The sequence below is a fragment of the Seriola dumerili genome, unplaced genomic scaffold, assembly GCF_002260705.1.
Source record: "Seriola dumerili isolate Sdu_G_001 unplaced genomic scaffold, Sdu_1.0 BDQW01000040.1, whole genome shotgun sequence".
Classification (NCBI taxonomy): Eukaryota; Metazoa; Chordata; class Actinopteri; order Carangiformes; family Carangidae; genus Seriola; species Seriola dumerili.
The window spans coordinates 253,618-281,160 of NW_019174295.1; the positions used below are offsets into that span (position 1 = coordinate 253,618).

At 41.7% G+C, this 27,543-nt stretch overlaps 1 protein-coding gene across 1 annotated transcript; it reads right to left on the reverse strand.

Moving 5' to 3' along the window:
* Nucleotides 1-1,037: 1,037 nt before the first annotated feature.
* Nucleotides 1,038-26,929, reverse strand: LOC111217238 (vacuolar protein sorting-associated protein 37D-like). Its single transcript, XM_022739018.1, has 4 exons — nucleotides 26,755-26,929; nucleotides 20,985-21,156; nucleotides 10,288-10,370; nucleotides 1,038-1,779 (listed from the first exon to the last, which is right to left on the reverse strand). The coding sequence occupies exons 1-4, from the start codon at nucleotides 26,875-26,877 to the stop codon at nucleotides 1,246-1,248; spliced, it is 912 nt and encodes a 303-aa protein (XP_022594739.1). The 5' UTR covers nucleotides 26,878-26,929; the 3' UTR covers nucleotides 1,038-1,245.
* Nucleotides 26,930-27,543: the final 614 nt, after the last annotated feature.

Consider the following 27,543-nt stretch of genomic DNA (forward strand, 5'->3'; position numbering starts at 1 on the left):
TTTTTTTTTTTGTTAGACGGTTAACAAGGTGTCTGTTCCTCTGCTGAAATTCTACTTTTAAAGTTTTGTGCGTTTCTAATTTAGCTTTTCTTCTGATTACAAAGCATCTTAATGCATGTTTGATGATTTAAATAATGAGTTAGAAAATGCTTCCTGCTGAGCTTTGCTACTTTCACATCCACATTGTAGAGCTCGGACAGAAGTGGTGCGTTAATGAGATTTTGCCCCTAAGCCTTTGTCATAATAAGAGATATCAGACTGGTGTTTCGAGGCTGAGTAACAGTAACACTGTCAGTGTAAACGTCTTCATTTCCACTGCAGTAACAGCAGCAGCACATAAGGAAGCACGTCAATCAGCTGCCAGATTCTTTTATAAAGCTGCTTTTGTGTTAGACGTAGATCTAACCAACCACAAGGTGTGAACAGCTGCCTGAAATCTGCACTAATCTAAGATCTGTTATAGTAGCTGCTTCCTGCGTCTGAAAATTTTTAGATGTCAAATTGAAGAATGTGGAATGAATTACAAGCACTGCTGCAGAAACGTTGCTCTCTGTTGATGTTTTGAGGTATTTGTAATTTGTAATCTGTTGAAAAGGCTCTTGTGTTGTTTTAGGTTGTTGAATTATTTTACATGATTGTGTTAGAAAATGTTTCATTTTGATTTTGTGACATATTTTGTGTGATCTGACTGTGTCACTGCTGCTTGTCTTGTAAAAGTAAATGTCCTCACATTAATACTGACACCAAGTGATGTAACACAGTCAACGTTACCCTTATTCTGTTCCTGTATGTGTCGTTTTTCCACTGCACAAAGGAGATTATGACGTTATTTAATAAATGATGAACTGATTTATGGTCTTCAAACTTCCTTCGCTCTGTACTTTTCATCGTTCTTTTACTGTGATGTGAGATTCGTGAGCGTCGGACCTTAACGACTGTAACTTTCACTGGATCCAAAACGGACCCGGCTATCGAGACCCACCCCCGGTCCTCCCTGTCTCTGTGTGCCGCCTCTCTCTCTCTCTCTCTCTCTGCTCTGCTCGCTTCCCTCTGGTGGTTACATTTATGTGTCATGGATGGAGAACAGAAACGGACGTCTGCAGTGCTGCCTGTCTCTGGATCAGTCTTTGCTTACATGATTGTGACAGCCACTGTTTGGTTCCCCGCTTGGAAGACCTCTCAAACCGGCCATTCTTCATCCTCCACCTCTTCCTCCTCCTTCTCCTCCTCCCCCCTTCCTCGAGCTTATCGGTACGGCGGCTCGGGCTGTTGAGGGTTCGGCCTGTAAAGCTGCTGCACTCTCACCGGCCGCCCGTTAGCCGGCCAGCCCCCCGATAGCTGTCCGATGACCCTGAGGCCGACCGGCTGGCCGTGTCCTGGAAGCGGGGTGCTGGGGCTGAGGATGTGGGTCTGTCCCAGCTGAGGTTCGGGTGGGGGGGTACTACTTTGATGGACTGGGGCTGAGGCAGGGGGAGAAACGGGGTAATGAGGGAGGAGGATGGCCGGCGTGAGGCCGTAGCGGACCTGGAACACTCTTAAAGGTCCTTGCGCTACGAAGCCGTTGGGCCGGTGCGGCTCCTGAACCTGCTCCGAGTCCTTCCTCACCTCCGGGACTCTACTCTCCTCCTTGGTTTTGCTCGGCTGCCGCTTGGCTTGAGCGATCTCCTGCATCTTCTCCGCTTGCGCCCGGCGGATATGATACGTCTTCCTGGAGCTTTGGAAGGAGTCCAAGAACTCATCCAGGCTTACGTTCCCCTCCATGAACTTCTCCAGCAGCTCCTGTGAAGCAGGGCAGACAAATAAACCGGCATCAGCAGACAGGACAACACACAAAGGGAGGTCCAACCGCGGGGAGCCGTTCAAACAAACTCCTCTGAGTATAAAGAGGATTTAATCAGCTCTGGGATGTTTACCCACGAACTTTGGCACAGTTTGGCGGCTACAATATTTCACTGTAAGACCATTTTACACAGCTAACAATGATCCATGTGCGGCAACTGTTACATTTGGCCGAGCTTGAAAGCCGTGTGATCCGTCTCTGTATGTGTTCCCAGGATGTGAGGAGCTGAGTCTGGTTGAGCTGAACACCGAGAGCAGAAGTTATATTTGTGAAGTAAATCACTGCATTAACCACAGTAACTGTTTCAAAGCCAGTTCTGCACTGGACCGGACCCAGTGTAGAACTGGACTGGGACTGAAGAGAAGCAGATTGATGTATTCACATTTTGGATTCAGATTAAATTCAGCGTGAGGCTTGTGGCCAAAATACGAAGTTTTTCAGAGTTTTTTTCAGTCATACTGGTCACAGAATGATGGAGACCAGTACAGACATTTATGAATTCATTGACATTTATGCCACATTTTTGTCAGTTCTTCCCAGCTGCACATCATAATTCCTAGTAACATTCCCTGGACCTTGTTAAGCAGTAGAGAACTGTTGGGTGGATTAATAGATCAATCAACAGTTCAATCAGCAGCGAGCGTCCCGCAGCGCAATCCACCGTCAAAACAGTCTCACTTTTAAAATCACATGCCAAAAAACAGTGAAAGTAAGTTCCAGTGAAATTTAGGACTTTTTAATTCCTCCTAAAGACCCTTTTAAAAAGGAATTTAATATGATGCTTTATAAGACTTTTTAAACCCTGCAGATACCCTGAATGTAACGCTCCATGTGTCTTTGATTCAGTCTATTTAGACGCACTTCTGTAACCGGATAATGTCGACTTTCTGCAGTAACGTAAAGTAGAGCGACACTGTTCACACAGCTTTATTTCTGCTGGTGGAACCTGGACTGTAAAAAAGAAAAAGTGGAGTAAGTTTAGGCTTTGAGTTTGTCCAAGTCGAGCAGCTTTCACATGTTCACTGTAACCCTGACCTTCTCTTGACCTGACCTGCAGGATCTGTATGTGTGAACAAAAACGTCCCGATCCTTTGAATCAGATATTAAACAGCCTTTGCCCTGAGAACTCCCCAGAACCGAGTCCTCGATTGAGGCGATACGTGAACAGAGCAGGTCATTGTCCTCTGAATTCACCACGAGGGAACGGCAGTGTTCACGGTGTTCGTGTTGATGACGCACCTCCTGCACGATCTACTCAGGTGTCACCGTCACATAAACTAAACAGAGTACTTCCACCAGGTGAGAACACGTCTCACACGGACATCCTCCTGTTGTGTGCTGCATGTGTGAAAGGGCAACTGTCAACTGTAGTCTACTCTCCAGACGATCCAGTCCGCACACTGCTCAGAGTTCATGTGTGAAGAGTTAAATAATATCTTATATATCACGCCTGTGTATCATGAATATTGTATATGGAGAGAACGATAATAAATTAAATTATTCAAATGAAGCCACATCTTATTTGAAAGTGAAACTGGCACAACAAAGTGTCTGTGAAAGTCAGACACATTTCCACAGGAAGGAAATCAGTTTAACTACATCTCTTGTTTATACGACGTGTTATAGATCAGGCTACTGTAAAGAAAGGTGACATATTGAACCCAAATAAACTCAGTTTACTACCACATAAACACAAATAAAAGCCTTAAATGATTAATCGATTGTTATCATGGTTGCCACTGATTTTTCAGTCGATTGACTAATGGATTATTTCAGCTCCATATATGTTCTGTACGTCTGCTGTAACCTAATTTCTCCCGGTGACCTGGTTTCTTCTGCACATTATACACATTATACTGAATGGGAAACATTCTGTTCACCTGTCACAAGTGATGGAAATATCTTGAATCAAGTGTAAATTGTCTCGATACTATAGATCTGTTTCACATGGTTTTGTTTCGAGATACAAAGCATCAAAAAAAAATTGGGAACAAATGGAGTTTCTTTTCACCGATTTAAAGAATAGGGCAGTTGTTAATCTATATTTCTCATATTGTTAATAAACGTCTGCTCGTCAAACCCATTCATAATAATAATAATAATAATAATAATAATAACTTTATTAACAAAGTTAACAAAATGCTTTACAAGAAAAGGAAAACCAGACCAAACAAAAAGGAATAAAATCATATAAATAAAACAGATCAGATTTGGGATTTCCACACATTCATTCCCACTAAAGATGTAATTCTTTAAAAACACCTCACTAAATTGTAATTTCACTTTAATAAAAAAGGCTCAGTTATTTCATAAAACAGCTGGGCAATGTAGTTTTTAGCAGACTTTAGCAGCATTTGTTGGGGACTATTTTCAGCTGCGGATTAATACACATTTACTGCTCTACTTCTACGGCGTGGGACTGACATTTGTTAGTGTAGTAAAATATCGCCAGACTTACTCTTTAAGAAAAGACGCTTTGAAGCTTCAATCTGAGACCAAATATTAATGCAGATGTTTGTTGGAGTGTAAACTCTCACCCGGCCTTGTTTACTGTTCTTGCATTAATTGACACTGGCCCTGGTTAACAGCACCATGTGATTGGTGGAGTTTCTGCTTTATTACCTCTCCTCCCACTGCGTCTTCCCCCACCGTGACGTGCGAGATTCTCCATCTGGCACGGACGCCATTAAATAACCTCAGGTTGCTGTGAATTTATTGGCCTCACCGTCAATAGACAACAGCTGTTACAGGCACAGCTCGTTTATTTTCATGTGGGGTACACAAACAGTCATCTGCATCCAAGTGTCATGTTCTTACTTTGTAATACAAACAAAGTGTACGAGTGCGTGAAATCAAATAAAAATGTAGCACAAAGCCACAGCTGAATCTTGACGTTCATTAATAATAAACTTGCAGCTTCGCTTTGAGTTTGTCTGACAATTAACCACGACTAGATTTTTATCTAAGGACATTAAGTTCTTCCTTCAGTGTTTTGACACAAGCTTGATGCGTCTCTCGCCTCCGTCTTTGGTGCAGAAACATTTCTACACTACGTCTAAGAAGTAGCTCGTTAAGATCTTGCAGCTGCACTTTTGCTGATTTTCTCTTGGTTAATATTGACGTTTATGGAGGGGAATAAATTGCAGATACAAGTACAGCCAGAACAGTTAGTCTATCAATCATTCAGTGTATTGAGAAAAATTAACTGGCCTATGTTTTTATAAGCAATTTATCATTTTAGTCACGTTTCCTGCAAAGATGTCAAATATTTGCCGGTTCCAGCTTCTCAAATGTGAGTATCTGCCACTTTTATTTGAGTTACATGACGGTAAACTGAGTATATTTGGGTTTTTGGACAAGACACTTCAATATGTCACATTTTGGCATATTATAAAATTCAGCAGATTAATCAACGATGATCAAAACTTCTACTTAAGTATGACACTTAAAGGTTTAATTTCTCCTTAGCTGAGCGAGTTACTTAAGAGTGTTGCATAAAATCTCTTAAAAAGGTTTCCTTAGTTAAGGAGCAATTTACAGCAGTGAAAGATTTTACAGAGGTTAAATTCTACAGTTGATGGTTAAGGTATTTTTGTGCAGCAATTAAACTGACTTTAAGTGATTCCTGAAGTTTAAGACTAAGATAAGGAGAAAACCTTAAAAACTTAAGTGAACATTTTAAGTAAATCTCATCTTTTACCTTTTACTATTCATGCTGGGTTGTTACTGCTTTAAGAAAATATTTATATATTTATATTGCCTGTATTTAATGAATTGATCTCTATAAAGACAAACAGGCAGACAGGGTGCACTGTCATGTCTCTGATATTGTGTTTTTGTTGATGAAAATGTTATTAAACTTGGTTAAAACTTTGCCCTGAAGAAGCATTTATTCAGATTAGTGCAGAGAAGTTTTAACAGTTTATGTCAACAAAATGTATCCTTATCAAAATCCAGTTATTTTTTTATTTCACCGGTTTCTTACTGTTTACTTGCACTCTCTTCATTACAGTAACCTGATCAGTTTGACGTCATATAAACGGAAAATCTGCTTTCCTTTATTCGATTAAGGAAATGAGAGAAGCCCAGTGCTGCAGCAGGATCTCTACTGGGAAATCCTTAATTATTAGGCCTTAAATACAGTGAACCAGTTAGTGTGTGAATGACAAAGACCACTACAGGGAAAAGCATCAGTCCCCTCTTGGCTGCAGTCCAGCAGCTTAAACACATAATCAGCAGACCCTTGAGAAGATGAGGCTGTGAACTAGAGTTAAAGCCTAAACCAACCCGATCTGTGTGCCCTCAGCTCAGCTCATATCTGCGCAAATAAAGTAAAACGAGCTCTGTCTGAAGGCTGGAGGGGGATTTGAACCGCAGCGAGTGATTCAAACGAGCGCCGAGGACAACAACAAGTTTAAATTGCCTTTTCCTTCATCAGATATCTTTGTTCATGTTGGTACCTGACAAGGAATCCTCCTAATAAAGGAAGCTTGTTTGACTTTAGGCAACAGAGGAAGAAGAAGAAGCTGTTGGCCAGAGTCTTCAAAGGCAAGGATTTCCTCCTGACACAGAGGCCAAAACAAAAAAAACAAAAACAAAAAACAAACGTCACAGCACCACCGCAGTGAGTATATCCAAATTCTGAAAGATGTTCAGCAAACTGCTGTATTTGACGATGTTGCTGAAGAATTATCCCAAAAATCAAGGCGGTTTTCCACTGAACCAATAAAGACCCTCTGAGGGTTTAATCTGAAATGTCTGAGATCAGAGGTGATAGTCACAGAACACAGAGACTGCAGAGAGAAGTCTTTGTCTTTGTGTTGAAGTCTACTAAATCACAGAGCTTTGCTTTAACATACACCTACTCACTGAGGAATTTCACTTTGAGGATTATTTCATCATAAAATAATTGTAAAAAAATCACGTTATTTTTAAAAAGGACATTATATATCCTACATATATCCTATCCTTGCACCCAGGTGTTTTCTCAGTGTTCATTCCGTGTGGTCGTTTGGCTGGTGCTGGCTGGACCTTAATCAATCAGTGGACGGCCACTTTAAAGACTGAGTCATGGACGTATTGATTGGAGCCATGTGAGGTGGGGGGAGGTGCGCTGAGCGGATCAATCTGAGCCCTGAGCAGCAGCGTGGGTTTCATCTGTGAACAAGACTCCCTCACTGCGCTGATCAAGGCCAAAGGAACAGGGAAGACTTATACAGGCTCTGTGCATCACGTTCACAGAGGTGAATGTTATGAATTATTGTGAGACTGCAGCTCAAGCTCTCTGTGTCGACTGCAGACCATAAAGGGAGAGATAAATCATTGTGCTGCTCGGACATAAACACTGTTTCACTCCAACAAGGATGTCCTCACGTTTACTTGTGTGTTTACACAGTGCATACCAGGAATATGTCAGACACTGACAGTATACACACACGGTGACATGATTTGATCTTTAAAGTACAGTTGAAAGCTGCTGTTTTTGCAACTAAACTCATCGTTAAAGTGATTTTCAAATTCATTGTTAATATTGTCAATATCTTTTTTATCCTTTAGCCTCCAAACTTCTGACTGGGACTGTTGATTTTAAGCCGTTTAAAGTTATAATCCCTCAGATCTTCATCATATCAAACCCAGTCTTTGATATTATTCATGGCTCTCTCATTAGTTACCTCTCTACAGAACAGTTTGCTTTGTCTGTTCTTCCACTGCTGGATTCAAACGGCCCGGACATGGACTGGGAATTCAAAAGACACAAGTTTGTACTGGACGAAATTTGAAAAACAAGCTGGTTGATTCGCACATTATTTGTGCACATGCACTTATGTCGTGTTTAGACTTATCTAGTCAAGCTGAACAGTCGGCTCTTGAAATTTTGAAGAGAACGATTTGTGTTGGTGCAGGTAAAGGTGCGGCTGCAGATATTCCTAAAGAAGATATCAAATTTTCATTGTGTAATGTAAATGATGTGTTGCTCGTCTTCTTCTTTAACAGACTGGAGCCTTTAACCTAATAAGTGTTCGTATTTGTATTTCCTGTATTTAATGAATATCTTAAGGTGCACTATTATGAAACTAAAAAACATACTTATGTATAAATTTCCCCTTTTCAGGAGCTAAGTTTTGCTCAAAAGAGAAAAAAAAGTTCATCCATACACAGAGACTGATATCTTATTAATAAAAACAGCCTGGTGTCTGTGGTTTGATTCTGCCTGCAAACCCTTCATTGATTGCCGTATCTCTTCTCTGCTCATGTTTCCTGTCTCCCTCTGCACTTTCATCTATCACATAGAGGCAAAAACGCCAGAAAATTATCTTTAAAAAAAAAAAAAAAAAGAAAATCCACCTATAATCCACCATGAGCTGACTGAGCATGCGATTATGACTGATGCTCTCAGAGATACACTCACTAAACCAAAAACCAACAATGTCTATGAAGATATTTGAGGAACACATAATTAAAAGATAGTTTTCTTTGTCCAAAAATCTCGACAGCGCACAGAGTGAGCTCAGAATTGTGTGTGTGCTAGCTGTGCACAAAACTTGTCATGTCAGTACATGCATGTCAGAGAATCGGCGCAGCTTTGTGATGGAAGCCTACAGGCGAGTGTCAGCGAGCTCGCGCAGGTGAATACGTAAATATGAACTTGCAGCTTTTGTGCTGTGCTGTTTGTTTTGTTGCTGAAGTGAAGCTACAGTCATGATCTCATTATGATCATCCGTTCACAGCTTGGTTTATCACACACTCATAAATGCATTGAGGTCAAAAGGTGAATTATTTTGTCGTAGGCTGGTCAGGGTTTGATGGCTTTCCTGACAAGTATAAATAATTTTTTTTTTTTTAATCCTTTTCAGTGAAAACTATTTCAAAAACTGTGAAGAAGATGATCCACAGTGAGCCGGATATTGTTTTTCAAAACAAGTTTTTTCAAAATGTTGTTTTGCCAAGGAGCACAAACAAAATGTTTATCTCCACTGTGGTAGAGGCAAACATCACAAAACCCTCTGCAAATAAAACCAAAGCTTCAGTCTCTTCATGGATAGATGGCACTGAGGGTTTGTTGTGATTTAACACTGTAATGTAGAAGCCAAGAAGGAAAATTAATATCTACTCTAAGCTGCTCATGTGAGCATGTGATGTTTTCAGGCCTGGTGATTATCGCTTTGGAACATTGTGCCTGTAAGTGACATTTGCCTTTATTCACAAGGCTGCACATTTCTGGTTTTGAATCAACCTGCGACGGAAACTGATCAACGGTGATTCACGTAGAACTGTCTGGGATCAGCACACCGACAGCTGATCTGTTCAAGCAGGCAGGAGCATTTAGTCACCTGCAGCAGTGGCTGCCGACTTTGTTGCTTTGGGATCCCTTAAAAGAATAGTTCAACATTTTGGGAAACGTTTGCTTTTTTGCTGAGAGTTAGATGGAAAGATTGATCCCACTTTCATGTATGAAGCTACAGCTAGCAGCCGATTAGCTTAGCATAGCTCAAAGACTGGCAACAGAGGGGAAACTGCTAGCCTGGCCAAAGGTAACACAATCTGTCAAGCAGCATCTGTAAAGCTCATTAATATATACATCATTTATTTAATTTGGACAAAACAGTCCAAATAAAACAGCGGCCTTAATATGGACACAAGCTTTGAGCAGTTCAAACAAAGAGTGGTTTTTCCTACTCAGACTGTGTCATCTGAAGAAAATTTAAAAGCCTGAAAAGCTGAAATTATCTCCTATTTCACAGGAAACGGTTCATTTTTCATCTTAATCATCCTGTGACCCCTCAGATTTATCTCGGGGTCTCTTATCTCTTTGTAAGGATCCACTGATCTACAGTTTATGTTAATATCCATTTAAAACACGGTCGCTTTTTCACTACTTCCCTTCCTCCAGTTTTCTAGAGGAGTCAGAAAAATACACTCACTAGAATGCTTTTATTCAAACCAAAACATTTAAAGTCTGTCTTCAGTATTTAGTGGCACTGGCACACTCTCTGAACTAGCGCTGCTTCATTCCCAAGGGAAATCTAAACCTACTCTAAGAAGCAGAGGATGGAAACAGAGAAAACTCTTTTTGCTCCTATCTCCCGAAAGCTGTCACATCTGAACACAGAACTGACAGAACACATGTACAGTACATATATATATATATATATATATATATATATAAAAATATAAGAGTTTCTGTAGAGGCTGCTATGATGGAAGCAGGTTTGATTCCTCTCAGATGTCGGTAGATTGCTCACTGTATGTATATTCCTCATGTCTTTAGGGATCAGATTGCACAGAAGTGGGTGGGCTGTCAGCTAGACAGCAGGCTTTTCAGGAACCATCCACAACAGTGCTGCCAACATGATGAAAGACCGTTTTATTCTCAGCAAGGAAAAGAAAAAGAAGAAAGAAGCTCTAGTTTAGGAGCTGTTGTTTTTGTTTTGTGTTGTCTTTTTTACCTCTGAATGCTCCTCAGCACGTGCCACCTCTTCCTGCAGGAGGTTCTGCACCGTCTGCAGGCCGTTCTTCTGGACGCGAGCGTCTGCAACGACAGAGAGACATCACTGATGAATGCGGAGGGAGGAAGATGAGGTATGACTTCACTGGAAGAGAAAAAAATCCAGTAACCAAGTAACCGCAGCAGTGAAAATTATTTTCCAAATCACAAAGAGCCTTCAGGGTATGTGCTGACGAGGAGATGGTGGTGATGGGCTGGACAGTTGTTGGCTAGAAAAAAGGGAAAACAGGGGCTGTAAATATTCAACTTTGAGCTATTTCGGGAGGCTGGTCTTAGTTTGGTTTGACCACGGAGTCTCATTTTTGCCATCTCCTCATATTACTTTCTCAGATACACCATTTAGATTTTCTCCTGTTTGCAGCAAAATGATCGATAAAGCTTCAAGATACAAATAATTACGGATAAGTGTTTCAATTAAGCTGACTTTTCACAGAGCTGTCTTTGACATTATATTCCGCCAAGGAGCTCATTGTTCATGTACGTACACACACACGCACACACACACACATACACACATTTTAATTATTTATGTCCATGTCAATACAATAAAAAATGCAGTAAGCCTTAAACAAAAAAGATTCAACAGCAGCAGCAGCAGCAGCTCACAAACCATGAGAAACTGCCTCAACTAAATTCTGCCACCGAACATTCAGACCAGCTCGTATCAACATTAGATCAGGAACCAGCAAGCAGTGACATGATGGCTGAACTTTGTCACTGTGACACGTTCAGTCAGCAACCTGAGAGGAGACGATGATGAAAACTGAAAGCTCCCAATTTTTCTCTAAAGAATAATTCCATGTTTTCTTACAACTTGAGGCTTATTTTTGTAGTTTTTCACCATCATTTCTATCAGTTCATAGATAGTTGTCTATAAACCCATCACAAATAGAAGCTGATAATATCCAATTCTACACTTTTAATGGTGCCACTACAAATATAGACAAAACAAAATAACAACAAGGCTCAAGTTGTAGCACACAGACTAACTCATGGCATCATAGTAAGACTTTGAAAACCCCCTGTAATAAAGACATAAACTACCCTGGAGCATAATTATTAATAGAAAATAAGAATATTTATCTTGGCAATGTTGAAGGTAATGAAAGCCCAAACTATGACAATAAGACCCAAGTTGTAATAAAATGAAATCATCCATTAAGAGGTGGCTTTTAATTGGATTTCTGGTGGCTTCGTGTTTGCTTATGTAATAATAAAAATAAAAACCCCTACACTTGCTTACATACAGGAAACACCATTAATGCCATGTCTAACTGACACCCTCCGGATACAAGCAGAAGTGTACACATCCTGCCTGATAAATATGTATGTAGTGCAGCGCACACACACAGCATGTGTTCACCTCCTGGGGATGGCGGTCGGTCATCATTACTAACAGGCTTTGACCCAGCTGACTGCAGAGTGTGTCTTGTCGCTGCAAGAAATGCTGTGGTAGCCACACTAACCCCCCCCCCCTCACACAAGTCAGACTGGGTTCAGTGGAAACTGTGGGGCAAATAAAGGTCACAGTAATGACTCTAATAACTCTAAGCCCTCGGGGGAAATCTCTACCCCCCATCTCAACAGATAGAGAGAAAATGGACAACGTGTGCAGGCAGCTGCATTTCCACTCAAGATGTTCTTCTTTAAATGTTCCCTGGTGTCACTGAAGTACGCTAATGCAGTTTCTTTCGCAGTCAAATAATTCACCCAGATCTTTGGAGGAGATAAATTCACTTAAAAAAGAAGAAGCTTCCTGAGCAGAAAACATTACGGCTGCAACAAACCTCTTCTCTGATGCTGCCCAGTATGTTCTGCTTACTTTAACGCCATCACCTTAGCATTAATAATCCATTATTCTAGTGTTCTGGCCACTGTTGTGTGAACATCGACTCTGTTGTAGTAAAAAAGCGAGCGTGCACTAAGGAATGGCCTTGCTCATGACCTCACACTGCACATGCTGGGAGATGGGGGTGTAATGCGAGGTGACAGCCAGGAAAACAAATACTCCTAGAGCAGCTGTATGTGCCCTACATTTTAGGGAGGTGGGGAATGACGTGGGGGGGGCGGGGGCGGTGGAGCTGGAGGCTCATGCTAACGAGTGAATGGTGTTGGTGATGGAGTAACACATTTTGCCTGGGAGCAGATATGAGACGATGAGGAGCCGAGGCGAACACACTGCTGCTGCTGCTGCTGCCGCCTGGGAGAGGAAACAGAGTGGGCGACAGTTTGACTGTAAAATAATTCCTAAAAAGCTCCCTTTGATTTAAGAACTGACCCTCTGCACTGTTAAAAAAAAGAAAACGCTGAGAAAACTCAAGGCAACAAACTTATGTTTATTAAAACCTGTCAAAAGAAGCGACGACAGAGGAACTTTCTGACACCTCGGACATGTATAAAATCTTTAGAGACACACAGTGGAAATTTTTCATAATAGAAATAAGAAGGATTTCTGGGAAATTTTAAGCTTATGAATGCTGGGAAGTATATTTATATTAAATGGTTTCATACAGATATGTTCAAATTTTAGTTTTAATAGGAATGTAACTTATCAAGGTGAACAGGATTGGGTTAGATATTTCTTCTAATGTAAAATATATTTATAAATTGGAGCCGTTTCATTTTCTTTCTCTTGCCCTTTGAGATGAACCGTGCCATTGCCTGTTGCCAGCCCCGATTTCATGTTTCAGTCCTGTGCTGTGACCCGGCTCCAGCCTGGACCGACCACACCAAACATGTTTCAAAAATCATGCGGTTGGGCTGTGACAAGTCTGCCGTAAATAAAAAGCTGAAGAGACTGTTCCCGACAATAAAATAATCGGATCGACTGTCAGGCACGGACGTCCCTAAAGCACCGACTGTCAAGGTGTCCGGTCTGGTCAGGTTCAGAGTCGGCATTAAAATCCTCCACGGTGATCTGAGACAATGTGGAGTCAAAACCTACAGTGTGTTCTTGGAGGACACTGATCGATGTGACAGTTACTGTGAATGCACGGCGGACTGAGCAGCAACCTCGCGGCAAACAGCTGATGTCAACATGTTAATGGAGCCTGGCAAGGCTTCCACCGAGATACAACACAGCAGAAACTGTCTTAGATGCAGCTCACAGAAAGAAGCTGAAATTGGCCCAATTTAAAGGCATTTTTGCTCCTTATAATCACCTGTTTCTGTTGTAATATGGTCCCTGAATGCAGCTGCCTTGTGCCATATGCGCTGTATACCCAATGCCATCAAAGGCAGTTTCATGTCATCATAGGATTCAAAAGAAGTGATTGCCAGATTATTGTAACTTTACAAAATGACTTTACGTAGTGGCTGAGCAGATGTGCAGAGGTGTGAAAGTAGAAAGGGCTTGAATTTATCTCATGGGCTGTTGTTCCTCATACAATCACTTCCATCTCTTTTCATGGGCATCACCGTGGAAGAGAAAAAGCTGTTTTTACACACAACATGTGTATTCCTGGAAAACTCACCTGTATTAACAACAGTCTAGTCATTATGCGTATCCCCTCCATACATATAAAAAACGTGCTTTGAATAATAATTTGTGTCCAATTTGACTTTATCTACAAAAAAAGTTAAATTCTTGTAATTAATTTCCTCCTCCATCAGTGAAAAATCTTGAATTTTTCATTTCAGAAGTTTAACGACTGAAGACTATTTCACTGTGTAGTTCATTCTCTGAGTTTCAAGTTTACTCACTGTGGATGTTGGACCATGAATGACTCCAAACTAGTTGTAATGTCACAAACTCATGCTTGTATGTACTTTTATTTTTTAAACCTGCAACAACAAAAATGTTTGGGCCACTTAGGGGCGGCAGAAACACGTTGTGAACACAAGACTGACATATCATCACCTTTTAAGTTGATATTATTTCTGTTTTTGGTCTCTGCCAACTCTTAAGGTAAATATCTGTTTCTTTATCTGCTACATGCTCCACTTTAGCCCCTTCTACACTGGCTGATAAACCTGCTAAGACCTGCTAACATCTGGCTTTTGTTGGCACTGAAAATGGCACAGTCGGCATTCACTCCCGGGTCAAATGACTCTGTAGTAGACGTGGGTATTTATTGGCTCACCCGGGTGAACATGCTAATTTTAGCCCCTTTTCCATGCTGTGACATCCATCAGAGCACAACACAGTAAACAGACCTGACACCTGCCCAGCACGGTGCTGTTAAACCAGAAAGACCGTGGCTACACTGCTCTGGGATGAAAGAATGAGCTGCAGCCCTGAAATAAGTTTCAAAAACGCACAATCACCTATCAAAGCTTCTCACAGGCTGCAACACTTACAGGAGCTCCAACCCGGGAACGAGACGTGACGGATCTTTTTTAGCAGTTTGCATGGCGGCTAACAACTCACTCTTCCTCTCTTGCGTCTGTGCGTGTGCTCTACGTCGATGGCAAATTTGGCAGTGTTAAAGGAGAGAATCAGCTTTTTAGCGGGTTTACCCACGTTTAAATAATACGTGCTAATTTTGTTGTTAAGAGGGTATGTTCACCAGCTACCTCTGTATGTCTGGAGTTTGTTTGTTTGCTCTGGATTTTTACAGCTTTTTTGCTGAACACAGCTGAGAACGACACTGAGTTTGGTGAGAGTGAATAAACGCATTTAAGATGTGGACCAGATAGTTCAACAATGAGCTGACCTGCGGCTAACATCAGAGTCAGAGGCTGCTACATATCAGTGAGTGACTGATGGAGCGCAAGTTGGAAACAGCACAAACATGGAGATGCCATGGGTCGATAATTATGAACACAATTGTTTCCCCCTTGAATAGCTGCTAACTCTACTGTACTGGATAGTTCTGAGAAATCAAGTGAAGAAATGCAGTTTCAATGTGCCGGGCGAGCGATCTGCTGCTGATTATACACAAATAGGTCACGGTATTACAGATGGGGCCTTGAAGGGCATGAATGTATGAAAGGCTTGAAAATTAGCCAGCGAATCAGCAGTGAATTACACCCCTGCAGCTCTCCAGCCTCACGTTAGTCTTCTCCACCACAGCGTCAGAGCGCGGCAACCTGAGAGCGTTTCTGTTACTTCCAACCCTAGTGTGATAACAGCTTCACAGCTTCACGTGAAGCGCTACAAACCGAGAGTAACACTTTGGCGATTTTAAGATGATTCAGAGTAATGCCACGCTCAATAGTGAGAAAAAAAATCTGAAATCAGAATGACAGACAATATCAGCCTCTGTTTTTTCCACCATCTGTTCCTTCCATTTACTCACTGCTGTGGTGAGCTCTGTCAATCAAACACTGTGATCAGCACCATGACATCTTTTTTTCCTTGGACTTTGTGTCGTTTTGAGTTTCTGTGGGTTGATGAGGTTTCCTCAGCGTGTTCAGTCATGGTCAGTGCTGCTCATGGGATTAATACTGGCTTTAAGACAACCGTCCAATGCCAGGATCTATGTTTCTTCAAGTGGAAGATGTCCTCTGACAGCTTTATATTCAATCCATTTTAAGGATTCTGCCCCGTTTTCCTCCCATTTGGAAATCCATAGTCCCCATGCACTTTCGTCCATGTCACTCTATCGTTGATCGGGGAAGGGCCGTGTAGAGTACATGTTATCCCATAAATGATATCCCCACTGTGCAGTAGGGCTGTTGCTTTTTCCAAAAATCAAGCTCAAATGAAGTGTGAATGATGTGCAATTTGTTGCGCTGCTCGTCTGTGGTGCCTCCACTGTCTCATTTGGGTGGCAAGCTAGCAGGTGAGTCCGCAGATTTCTACTGCGTAGTAGAGCACAAAATATTTCCACACACTGCTTCTCAGATGCTGCAGTGTTGCAATTGTCCACTCTGAAGCACAAGAGACTCCTTTCACCTAATAACATTACTAGCTGCTTAGTTTACTGATGGGCCACGCCATAAACACCTGTAATGGCACTGGATGAAACACGAAAGCTGAGACATTTCACTCAAAACATCATCAAAAACCTCATGGCGGTTCTACAGGAAAAAGTCAGGTGATAATCAACATCAGTAGGATTCATTGTCCTGGCACCATGAACATCTGTACCAAATTTCATGGCAATCTATTCAATGAATTTTGAGATATTTCAGTATGAAGCAAAGTGGTGGACTGACAAACACTGCCACCCATACAGGTACACCATTAGCGTGACCAGAAAACAAAAAAAGCCCTTAGCAATTCACACTGCTTTAATGCGCTTTATGCTTTAATGTTTATTTGAAAAGGGCTGCACTTCCAGTTTTAATTAAATAACATCCAGCTCTTTTTCCCTTTGAGTATATTTATTTTCAGTCGTTTTGGACAAAAGCATCAGCTAAATGAATTCAATGTGACGTAACACGGCCAGTTGTGTTCACTGAGCTGCACACCCAAGCTGAAGGTGTCTGTGCTGAATCCTGCCTCTTTGCTGCAGTAGAAAGAAACTCTACCCCTGTGCTTTGCCTGTCAGCTTCACCTAACTGCTACCAACTGTGAGTAACACCCTGCACATCTTCACTTGCTCCGTGTATCCTCTGACACCACTTTCAGTCTGAGGCCCTAAAATATGTATCAGACACTGAGCTAACTCATGGATTCAAAAAGTGAATCTGTCCTGACGGAAAAACACCTCATAAATGTCTAAATCTACAGCACACAGTCTGTATCAAACACTGAGGAACAAGAAGGAACATTCAAGTCCTTTTCACCCTTCAAACCCTGATGTGATATGTTGACTTTTAGTCAAAGGGTGTAATCCTTTTATTCAAAAAGTCCCCAACAAAAACGCTCAGTTATAGACACCATATGCACTTTGTTCTCTGGCTGCAGAGGTGCCGGGTAAAAACGATCCCAGAGGAAGTGAACATAAAAGCCTTCTCTCACACCTCCCATTCACTTAGATCTGGTATGATGACAACAAACAAACCCTAAATCCCATTTTGATGACCACACCCAACATCACAAATGAAAGTATGAAAATAAGGCATAGCAAGTCCGGTCCTGTATCAGGATCTACAGCTGCTGACCCCAGTTTGTGCAGAGCTAGTGGGTGTGAAGAACATTTGCTGTGTGGTCAGTGGGTAAAGGTTCAACTCCATTTTTTGCACTTTCATGCTCCTTTAATGCGAAACACAGATTGGCACATGGATTACAGGAGATTAAAGAAGAACTGTAATAGACAAAAGGTGCAGGTCTAGCCGCTGTCAGCAGACTGCAGCAGTTCAACAGCTGAAAACAATCAATAGCATCAAACGATATTCCACAGTCTACCTACACTGGTTTCACTAAACCGATGCCAGGAGCCAAACACGAGGCTGTTCTGCTTACAGAGCTGACAAATGGTGTTAAAGTTGTTACAAAGCTGCCAAAGTCATGCCTCATTTTCATGTTTTGTATGACGGTAAAAGCCCTGCTTCCTCTTTCAAATGCAACCTGACACTGAATTCAAACATCTGACAGCATTAACAATGGGTTCGGAGTTTGATCTGTGCTGTTCCTCAGGTTCTGTAAGCCTCAACTCTTGATCCTTCCTCCTCATGATTATTAGTGACATCAGCGGACTGGCAGCTGATCAGTTCACCTTGACTATGTAAGGACTGAGGAGCTGCATGTGGTCAAATTGTTTAAATGATTTGATTTGTAGTGGTTAGAGCCTGCCAAGAAGCCCTGCGGGGGAGAGCTGCCATTTTGTTTTAACCCCTTTTTCTCCTGTTTTTGAGACGGTTGGGGAGGTCAGTGTTGTGACCTTTTTCTTTTGTGTTAGTTTCAGAATTGTGGTTTTTGTTCTAAGTAGGGTCATTGTGTTCCAGAAGAATGCTTTCCAACACCCACTGAGGAATCAAAAGTGGCCACATGCACATAAATACAGTTAACTAGCCACTTATTTTGTGAGCACTGATGTGTGCCTGTGATTGTGGACATAACTCAAAGCTTACTGTGGCTGCACTTGAAATATTGGTATCTTACTGTTTTCACATGGATTTCTAACTGTATAAATATTCAGTGCAACATCTTGAAAGAGGCTCTTGCTCCTTGATCCATAATTAGTGACACACATTTTGACACTGTGTATTGATGTTTTAAATAGCACTGTAGCCGTGCTGAAAATATCTCACAGTGATCTGATGTTGTCAATATTTGACCCATTATCCAGTCAAGTAAGAAAAAAAACATAGGCATCAAGACTAAATGAGAAGTATTAACACTGTTTTTTATCAGTTTGAGTGTCTTTGTTCTGTCTGTTTTGAGCTCATTGACATGAAGGAGGTGGACAGTAAAAACCAATACATGTCAACAGCATCACAAACTAAAGCTTTTTCAAAACGATTGCCGCCGCTGCAATGTCATGAATCACACAAGTCTGCAGAGGGATTTTAATTTGAAACAACGGATACAGGAAGTGGAGACATGTGGCGACACCTGGCTGAGGTAAGAGGGAGAGAGGGAGAGGGAGAGAGAGAGAGAGAGAAGAACAAATGGTTCATCATACTGGAAGTATTGCCCCTAGCATCAGCCACACGTGTTGCACAATGCTTGCACACAGTTTGCCGTATTTACCCCCCTCTCTCTCCCCCCCCATCATTGTCATAGATGACACTTAATCCGTAATGCTCCCCATACAGCAGACTGAAACGCTGGCAGATCCATTAAAAATATGCATGAAGATGACACCTGCTTAGATGGTGCAAGGTTTTATTATTCTTGCCCAACAGTTTTGCACACGTAGGCCTAAAGGGTGTAGATGTGTCATGTTTTAGCCGTTTTGTATTTGATGAGGAAAATAAATCCTGAAGATGTGTTTACAATTTATACACAATTTTATATTCAGGGAAGCAAAAGTCGAGTCACAGATCACCTTAAAACAGATCACCTGTGGCTAATACTCTGGTGTCTGCAGCTGAGAGAAGCACTGTGTTCTGTGCAGTGTAGCCCCGCCTCCCACCTTGTTCCCTATAACTGAATCATCGGGAATCGAATAGATTCTGTACTTTGTGTTTAAAATCAAATAGAAGCTCAAGATCAACATCAATATCCAGTGTCCTTTGAATCAGTTCGTTAAAGCGATGTTTACAGATTTTTCATTTGGATGAAAGAGCAATGGCATCAATAAGTACAAGGTATTGGCCAACGCCCCAGGTTTGTGTATGGGAATCAGTAATGGGAGAAAAACAATGTCGGTTAAATGCATCACTACTCAAAAGTTTAAAAGCCAGAGCCAATGTTTAGCCATCAGTGTAGCAACAGGAGGAAGCAGAGAAAAACAGATGCCAATAATAGTTTTGAGAAACAGTCTGGAGTAGACGTTAAGAAACACTCAAGGTCTCAACTCCACCTGGGAACCACAACACACTCTGCCAGCTTTCTCTGGTCACAGCGGCCATCCACCAAACAGCAGGATGTATCAAACAATACAGCTGTCGGCCTTGATCCACTCCACAGTTTTTCTCTCTTTAGATTACTCGCCTTAAGCAAAAGCCTCTTCATTCACCTTTTTTCACCCTCTCCCTTGTTGCGCCAAATGAGAATCAGATGTTTCGCAGAGGAAGGACGGACCCCCGCCCATCCTGCTTTGCTGGGGAGGTGGGACAGCATCTGTGTAAGGCGCGCACATTGACAGGAAGTTTAACATTCTTCCCAACTTCCATCACACTGGCCGGCAGCTGAGGCAGGAACCTGGCAATGACTTTTCATGAGTGTAAACCAAGCGCTGGGCCTGCTCCATTAAAAGCACACACTCGCAGTTATAAATAAGTAGCAGTTGACATTACCTCTGGAAATTAATGCAGATGGATTTATTTTATCACCTGCTCTTGGCTTGGCTCCTACACTGTAAGGAATTTCTACAGTTTGCCCATGAGGCTTAAAAATTTAGGGCCAAGGCTCAGAAGACATCCTCTGGTGCTGCCCTATAGCCACCCCGTCAAAAGCATGACTTGCCTAAACAAAGACAAGGCCCCTTTCACCCCGCAAATTCCTTGACAACTGCTGCAAGCTTCCTGCTGGCATTTGATATGCTCCATTTCATTCCCATGACCAAACTCCAGTCATGCTGAGGCTTTCGCTGAGCAGTTGAAGGCTCGTCTCACTGACACTCTGAAGCTTTCTCTGTATTCTGATGTGAAACTTCTCCTGCTGTCTGAACTAGCGAGAGTGTCACAGTGAGTCAAAAGTGATTTACATTTATTTTTGCTTTCCATGCCTCAAATGTTTCAGTAGAGAAGGCTGTGCGTCTTACTGCAAATGACAAGGGAAGACAATGAGGAGCCACTGTGGGATATCACGTATAATTAGTTTTAACCTTTAGCGGCTGGGATGCAACCTTTTCTTGGGCTTTCTGCGATTTCTTCTTTTGGTTTGTTTTCATTGCAATCTGCATAAAACCTTGTGAAAGCTGTGTGGTCATTTGGAGTAAAAAAGGACTGCAGCGATAGTCAGCTGTTTAAGGTCAAATAGAAAGCAGTGCCATCATCAGAAAAATGAGAGATTCCTGCCTTTCACTTAGCCGGGACATATTTACCCATCCTGTCCTGCAATTTGAACCAGTGACCTTGTCATCACCACCACACTCCTCCTGATGTATGTCTTGACTGGCATCCTATCTATATGAAACCAGAACAAACCCCCTACCCCCACCCTTCCTCTTTGTCTCTGTAGTGGTGGGATAAACTCACCAAGCTGACTCTGTTTCTCCCAGCATTTGGTTGCCAGGTTGGACAGTTCCCGGTATTTCTCCGCCAGCTGGAGTTTGCCGTTGTTAAGGCGGGGTCGTTGGGCAAGGCTCTCCTCGGCCAAGCTCCGGTTGGAGGTCATCAACGTCTCCCTGTCCACTTGAAGGTCCTGAAACTGAACACAAGTACAAAGTCAAAAAAGTAATTTCTTTCTGTTGATGAAAATTCAGTTTCATTAGTTTATCGTGCATGTGATACAGCTGGGTAGTTGCGTATGTTGTTGTGCTAAATTGTGACCTGGACATTAGAAAGTCCTGTAACATGCACGTGGACTAGGCAGACTTTTATTTTGGAGGGAATATGTTCAATATTAATCCAATAGTCTTTTTTGAGCAAATATATTTAAATAATTTCTGTTTCAGCTTCTCAAATATAACTGCAGGAGAGAAAAGTTTTTTTTGGACAAAAAAAGACATTAAAGACGTCATTTTGGTCTGTGGGACATAATGACATAATTTTCTTCAGCTACTTTGAGCTCTTTGGGAACCACAATAGAAATTCTTCTTTTTCACAGACTTAACACACACACACACACACACGTGTATATATGATGTAAAATTAATCCGAACAAGTGTAAAGTTAACGTTATCAGTTCATCAGAAGAGAAGTTTGCGAACATGTGTGTAGCACGGGACTGCAGAGTAGCTTGCAACGCGACAGTTTACTGTTCAGACCATGTTTGCTAGTGTGGTGCATTCAGTGACTCTGTTCATGGTGTTAAACATGAAGAGAGAGTATTTAACTGTCGGCTTTGTATTCAACAACAGGAAAGTTGTGATGGTGCCTTACGATAAGTTGCTGAAAGTCCCTGTGGTTCTTGTGCCCTTTACAACACAACACAGGGTTACACCCACTACAGCTGCATGAGTTCATACAGTCTGAATCGAGCCAGAGCTAAGAGGGAATCACGGCTAAATGAGTTTTCGGTGTTTAAAAGCCACTTAGCAGACTGCTTTATCTTCTACTGCTGACAGAAGAAAAAGATTAGAACGATTAATCAATTAACGAAATAGCTGCAAATTCATTTTCTGTTGACTGACTGATTAATCGACTAAAGACACAATTGCAGATTACAAGTACATTGAATGGCTCCTGCTGAAAAAAGATAAATATCTTCAAATACGGGTTCAATATAATCGGATTGTTACTTAAAAGGTGTAAAATAGAAAAGTCATTTCTGGTAAAAAAAAAAAAAAAAGGTCACAATTCTGACCTTTTATGGCTTCAATACATTGTTAGATGTAGGCGCCATGCTGGTTGGGGTACGTGTATAAGGGGGGAGAGGTGGGGAGTGTCACATGGACCATAACAAAACCATACATTATTAAAAATGAATGCCACTTCCTTCAAGTGTTGCCAGACAGTGCTGTCATGGCTTCACTGTAAAGAAGCGGTTCACTATCTCATCCTCGGACACAATGTCACTTTGTGAGCTCCACACTGTAAAAGTCTGAATCCTCTCCGACTACTCCATCAGTCTCAGCATTCCTGTGATTCTGCCCAGCCGGATACATTTCTTGCTCAACTGCTTTCTTTCAACAGTCAGTTACTCTGAGCCTGAAGGCCATTTCATTGAATTCAGTGTTGTACGGTGCATCTGTCTCACATTTTACGGGTCATCAAAAGGGATGTTTGAGTCCCAAGTTCAGAGGAATTTGCAGAATGTGCCCTGTAGTCAGGCAAAGGGCTGTGCAAGTGCAGAAAGAGATACTACAGATCAGCTGTTCATTCAAAGAATGAAGATAACACAGCTCGTTTAAGGCTTACGGCCAAGTCATCCGTCCAGTTTCCTTAAACAGGAATCAAAATGGACAGTCCATTTCCTGCTTTGGCTAGTCCGATCATCAAACAACTGCTGCAGTCTTTGGGGAATGAATGTTTTCTTTTTGTGTTTAGATGCATTGGCTGTAAAGCAGGGCTGATTGTGTTTACCATCCCCAACAAATGACACTTAAGGAGGACTGAGGTTCTGCTGTGGAGAGGACGAGGAGCAGCACTGTTGTTTTCTGTGGTTCAACATGTCTGACCACATGAAATGCAGTAAATAGGTGTTTCTCTTTTATCTTAAATGAGGCCCAGGCCTAATGAGGCTTCTGCAGACCGAAGGCATCAATTTAACAGTCAGTCTGAGATGAAATTGATGGGGTGCAAAGTCTTTTCCATGAAAGAGAATCCTTCATGTAATATAGGGCCTCCACTGAAATGAAGGGATATGTACTGTAAGTGTCTAGTGGATGGCCAGCTCCATAACTCTCTCCTTGCATCATTTGGGGTGATTTTAAAGAGGCTATGATGAATATTTTCATAACCATGTACCAAATGACCATGTGCACTGTGAATGGGGTCGCGTGTGGCGTGAATGATCACCACCGGACTCTGCAGTTCCTCTCAGCTCCACAGAGCTTTTTAGCAATTAATTTCCAGCACATTGTTTTTGATTTTCCAGATGGCAAATTTACTGTTCTGGTTCAACAGTTTAACCTGCTCAGCACCAAACAGCAGACAGACACACAGTTAGAGACAAGCTGCTGAACATATGAAGCATTTAGCAGCTAAAGAGTCAGATGATTCCCTCAGGAGTTGGTGGAGACCAAAAACAAGGGTTTAAAGAAAAGGTATAGCCAAGTTACATTAATCAGATGTTCTGAAACATGACTCTAAGGGCTACGTCCACACCACTATGTTTTTTAAAACGCATCTCTTTTGCCTGTTTTCGCCTCCTGTCTAAACTACTCCGGCGTTTTCAAGCCCCAGAGACCTTTGGAAACGCTGCTGGCCTCGTTTTAGTTTCAAAACTAAAGGGTTGTGTTGTAGTCAGTACAGGCGGAAAAACTCAGACCTTTGGAAACAATGACGTAGACACCCATGTTCGCTCCCTGGTTGGGTCTCAGGGGAATCAGGGAGCCAATGGTGAATACAACACATAATGAAATACAAGCATTGCTGACCTTGTCTTCTTTGCTAGCAGCTGTTGAGTTAAATTCTCCATTTTAAAGCTACAACTGTCTTTGCTGCTCCTGGATCGTAGCAGTTTTCTGCAACTAATCAACTGCAGATTAGACAATCTGCTTCCTGTTTACACCGGCATCCGCATGCCCAGTGTATGTGATTGGTCATGTATGTATGCATTTTCAGGTGCGATAGTACGGACGGAGATTGTTTTTGATACGGAGCTAAAGCACTCATCTGGACGGAGATTGCTTTCGTTTGAAAACGCCATTTTAAAATGAAAATGTCATAGTGTGGACGTAGCCTAAATGAATGAAAATGTTACTCCATATCTACAGGATGTGAAGTTTACCATATTAATGTAAGATATTAACGTCAAATATTGCCATCGAGCCATACAAGAACTTAGCCTCAAAAGACAATATGCTGATTTAAATTCAAGCCCATGTGATGAAGACTTAGTAAACAACACTATGAATCTGAAAACTCTTTCAATGCCAGCTTTCAGTAATCGACAGTTTTCAATACATGTTGCTGCAGACACTTTTAGGTCTGCACCAAAAATATACTGAGGTTTGATACCCAGCTCTACCGTGGAAGTGCTTCATGTTCATTCTGCTTTCTACCCAATCTCATTTTGTTGTTGTGATTCTGAGAACCACCTAAGCCTCAGCAAAGCACTGCAGCTGCAGTGCATTTGAGGTCACAATGAGTCTTTTCTCCTTTGTTCCTGTCTCATAGATTTCTACCTGTAAACTGGTTTTACCTCAGAGGATTCTTAAAGACATTTATCTACAAATTCACACAACTCTAGGAACGAAGAAACTCCTGTAGCACTGAAAACAAAACCTGATGTTTCAGATCATTGTAGTTAAAATACTCATGACCTGACATGTAGCTTCTTCTGTGGACAGTTATTAATGAGGCTGCAGCATTCATGATTGTGAATCACCATAAATGATTAAACTCTGGTTTACGTAACATTCATCATTTACATGAGATTAATGAGCCCAGAGCTCATATGGCGATGAAAGAAGGGTTGTGAAGTCATCAGTTTGTACAGCCACGACAACATATGCTTCATGTTTTGATATATTCTGTCTGCAGTAACGTAGAGTACATCGATGGGAGCAAAATGTCCAAGTTTCATATTATTACATTAAAGGGACCATGGGTGAATATTCACTGAAACACCCCTAAGCTCACTGGATTGTGGCTCTGAGTCACTCTGCTCGGCTCCCTGAGGGGAGCTGTATGACCTCTTAGTGAGATTCAACCACTTTGGCTCCATCGTCCTAATTCATTCACAGAGCCAGGTTTCAAATGTCACATCCTTCGCCAAGAAACGGGCAAATAAGTAATGCCTTTCTTTTGTTTCTATGCAAAAAAATCACACGACATCTCTCTTAACAAATCAAGGAAGAAGACTGTCGTTGAAGAGAGCAACGCAAAAGGTTAGTTCAACGGTTCTCAAAGTGGGGACCAGTTATTTAATTTTCTTAATATTTTCACTCCCTAGATGTTAGCGCAGTGTGAACATGTATGATGATGATCTGCCCACACTGGATTTGTTTCCCTGCACCCTCTGTTGCCATCACCCCACCCACAGCTATTAAAAAGCAATGCAATTCTATACAGACTACTGAATCCTGATTGAGAGAGTCATTTCTATTTGAGCACCCCCAAGGCAAACCTAATGAAAATGGGGCCCCTGAAAAAGTTTGGAAACCCCTGGCAGATCTCTCGTGTGAGAGAGAGAGAGAGAGAGAGAGAGAGAGAGAGAGAGAGAGAGAGAGAGAGAAAGAAAGGGGGGGATGATGTATATTGGTTGACGCCAGGAAGGTCATCATGTAGCTCCGAAACGTGCATCTCTGACACAGGGACTAATGCACGTGGAATTCCTTTAAAAAAATCTCGCAATTTTTATTTTCTGTGTTCCTATGCGAGCCAACACTCATGAAAGAAACTCACTTTAGATGTTTTCTAAAGCTCAGAAACCAATCTTCAATTCGGCATAAATCTAGTACAATAGGACGCAGCTCACTACAATAGAAGTGTGCTTTTATTTGGAAATGAACTACGCTCGCTAACGCCATTCAGAGCATCCTTAGAGGGAAGCAGGTCTGAGGACAACTAGTTGTAAAAGTTGCATTTTTATTCAAATGGGTGTTGCCAAATGTATTGAAGTAACGCCGAAATTAATAGTATGTTGTAAAAAGTCAAATGTTCTCTCAAGTCATCTTCTATCTCATGTACAGGTCTACAGACAGGTGAAGAAACTGCAATGCCGGATGTTTAAACGGAATTCGGCGCTAGGACTGAAACCACATAACGGCGCGTTTTGGGGTCTTCACCACAACGGTACGATGGTTCCTGCACAATAAGAACGGTTGTAGAGTAAAATAATCACTTATAAAGACCGCGAAAATTAATTTCTTTGTGTTTTTTTCTTCGGTCCAGTAACTAATAAATCACTGAAAATATTGGGAGCCCGGGGTTTACGGAAAAGAATTGGAAATCCGACCACTCGCCACGCAGACAATCGATGAGCCATGTAAAGCGGATTTGCGTTACACTCCACACATCAAACGTGATGAGCCTAAACACCTTAACGCTCATTCTTTTCAGCTACGACAAACAAACATACCGCTGGAAAACGACAGAACCACGTCGTTAAAGATGAAAGAAGATATTTAATACAGCCGTTAGCACAGCGCAAATTCCTCTAGGCACTTTGGCTCTTTGGGGAACAGAGGATACCCACCGTCTCATTGAGGCGAATAATTTGGTCCATTTTGTCGTCGTTCTGTAAAAGCTCCGTCAGCTCACTTGTATTCAGAGCCCTGTAGCCGTCGGGACAAGTGCTGGACTCCTTCAAGCTGGACATTTTATTCCTTCAAAATTGTGGCTGAAGACGGTTTGGAGACGTGCAGCCCGCACAGCGGTTACATCTCGCTCACATCGGAATGCGTTGCGATCTGCCCGCATGCAGCGTCAATCGCAGCAAACCGTTACACTTCCGGTCACCGCCTTCAAAATAAAACTCTTCTTCTTCTTCTTCTTCTTCTTCTTCTTCTTCTTCTTCTTCTTCTTCTTCTTCTTCTTCTTCATGCTGAATTGAAAGACTACTTATTCTGGATATGGAAATTGTGTATTTTTTAGTTTTTATACAAAGCTACAATGAGTCGAAATTCAAGCATTCACACAGGATATTATCACGAGCATGGCCGGATTAACGTGGTACCGTGCCCTAGGGGCAAAAACAGGCCACCTTTATTAACCCCCAGTCCTCTTCTCTTTACACTGCAAAATTAGTACTTCAATACTTAATCCCAATACTTGTCCCCAGGGTTGCTGTGTGGTAATTAGCTGATTAATCAATTAGTCAACTAACAAAGAAATAATCAGCAACTACTTTGTTAATGAATTAACTGTTATATTTAATCAGGCAAAAAAAAATTGTATGGATTTGCTGATTTTCTTTTGTTCTTATGTGACTGTAAATCTATGTTTGGATTGGTCCATGTTGGTCAGACAAAACAAACAATTTGAT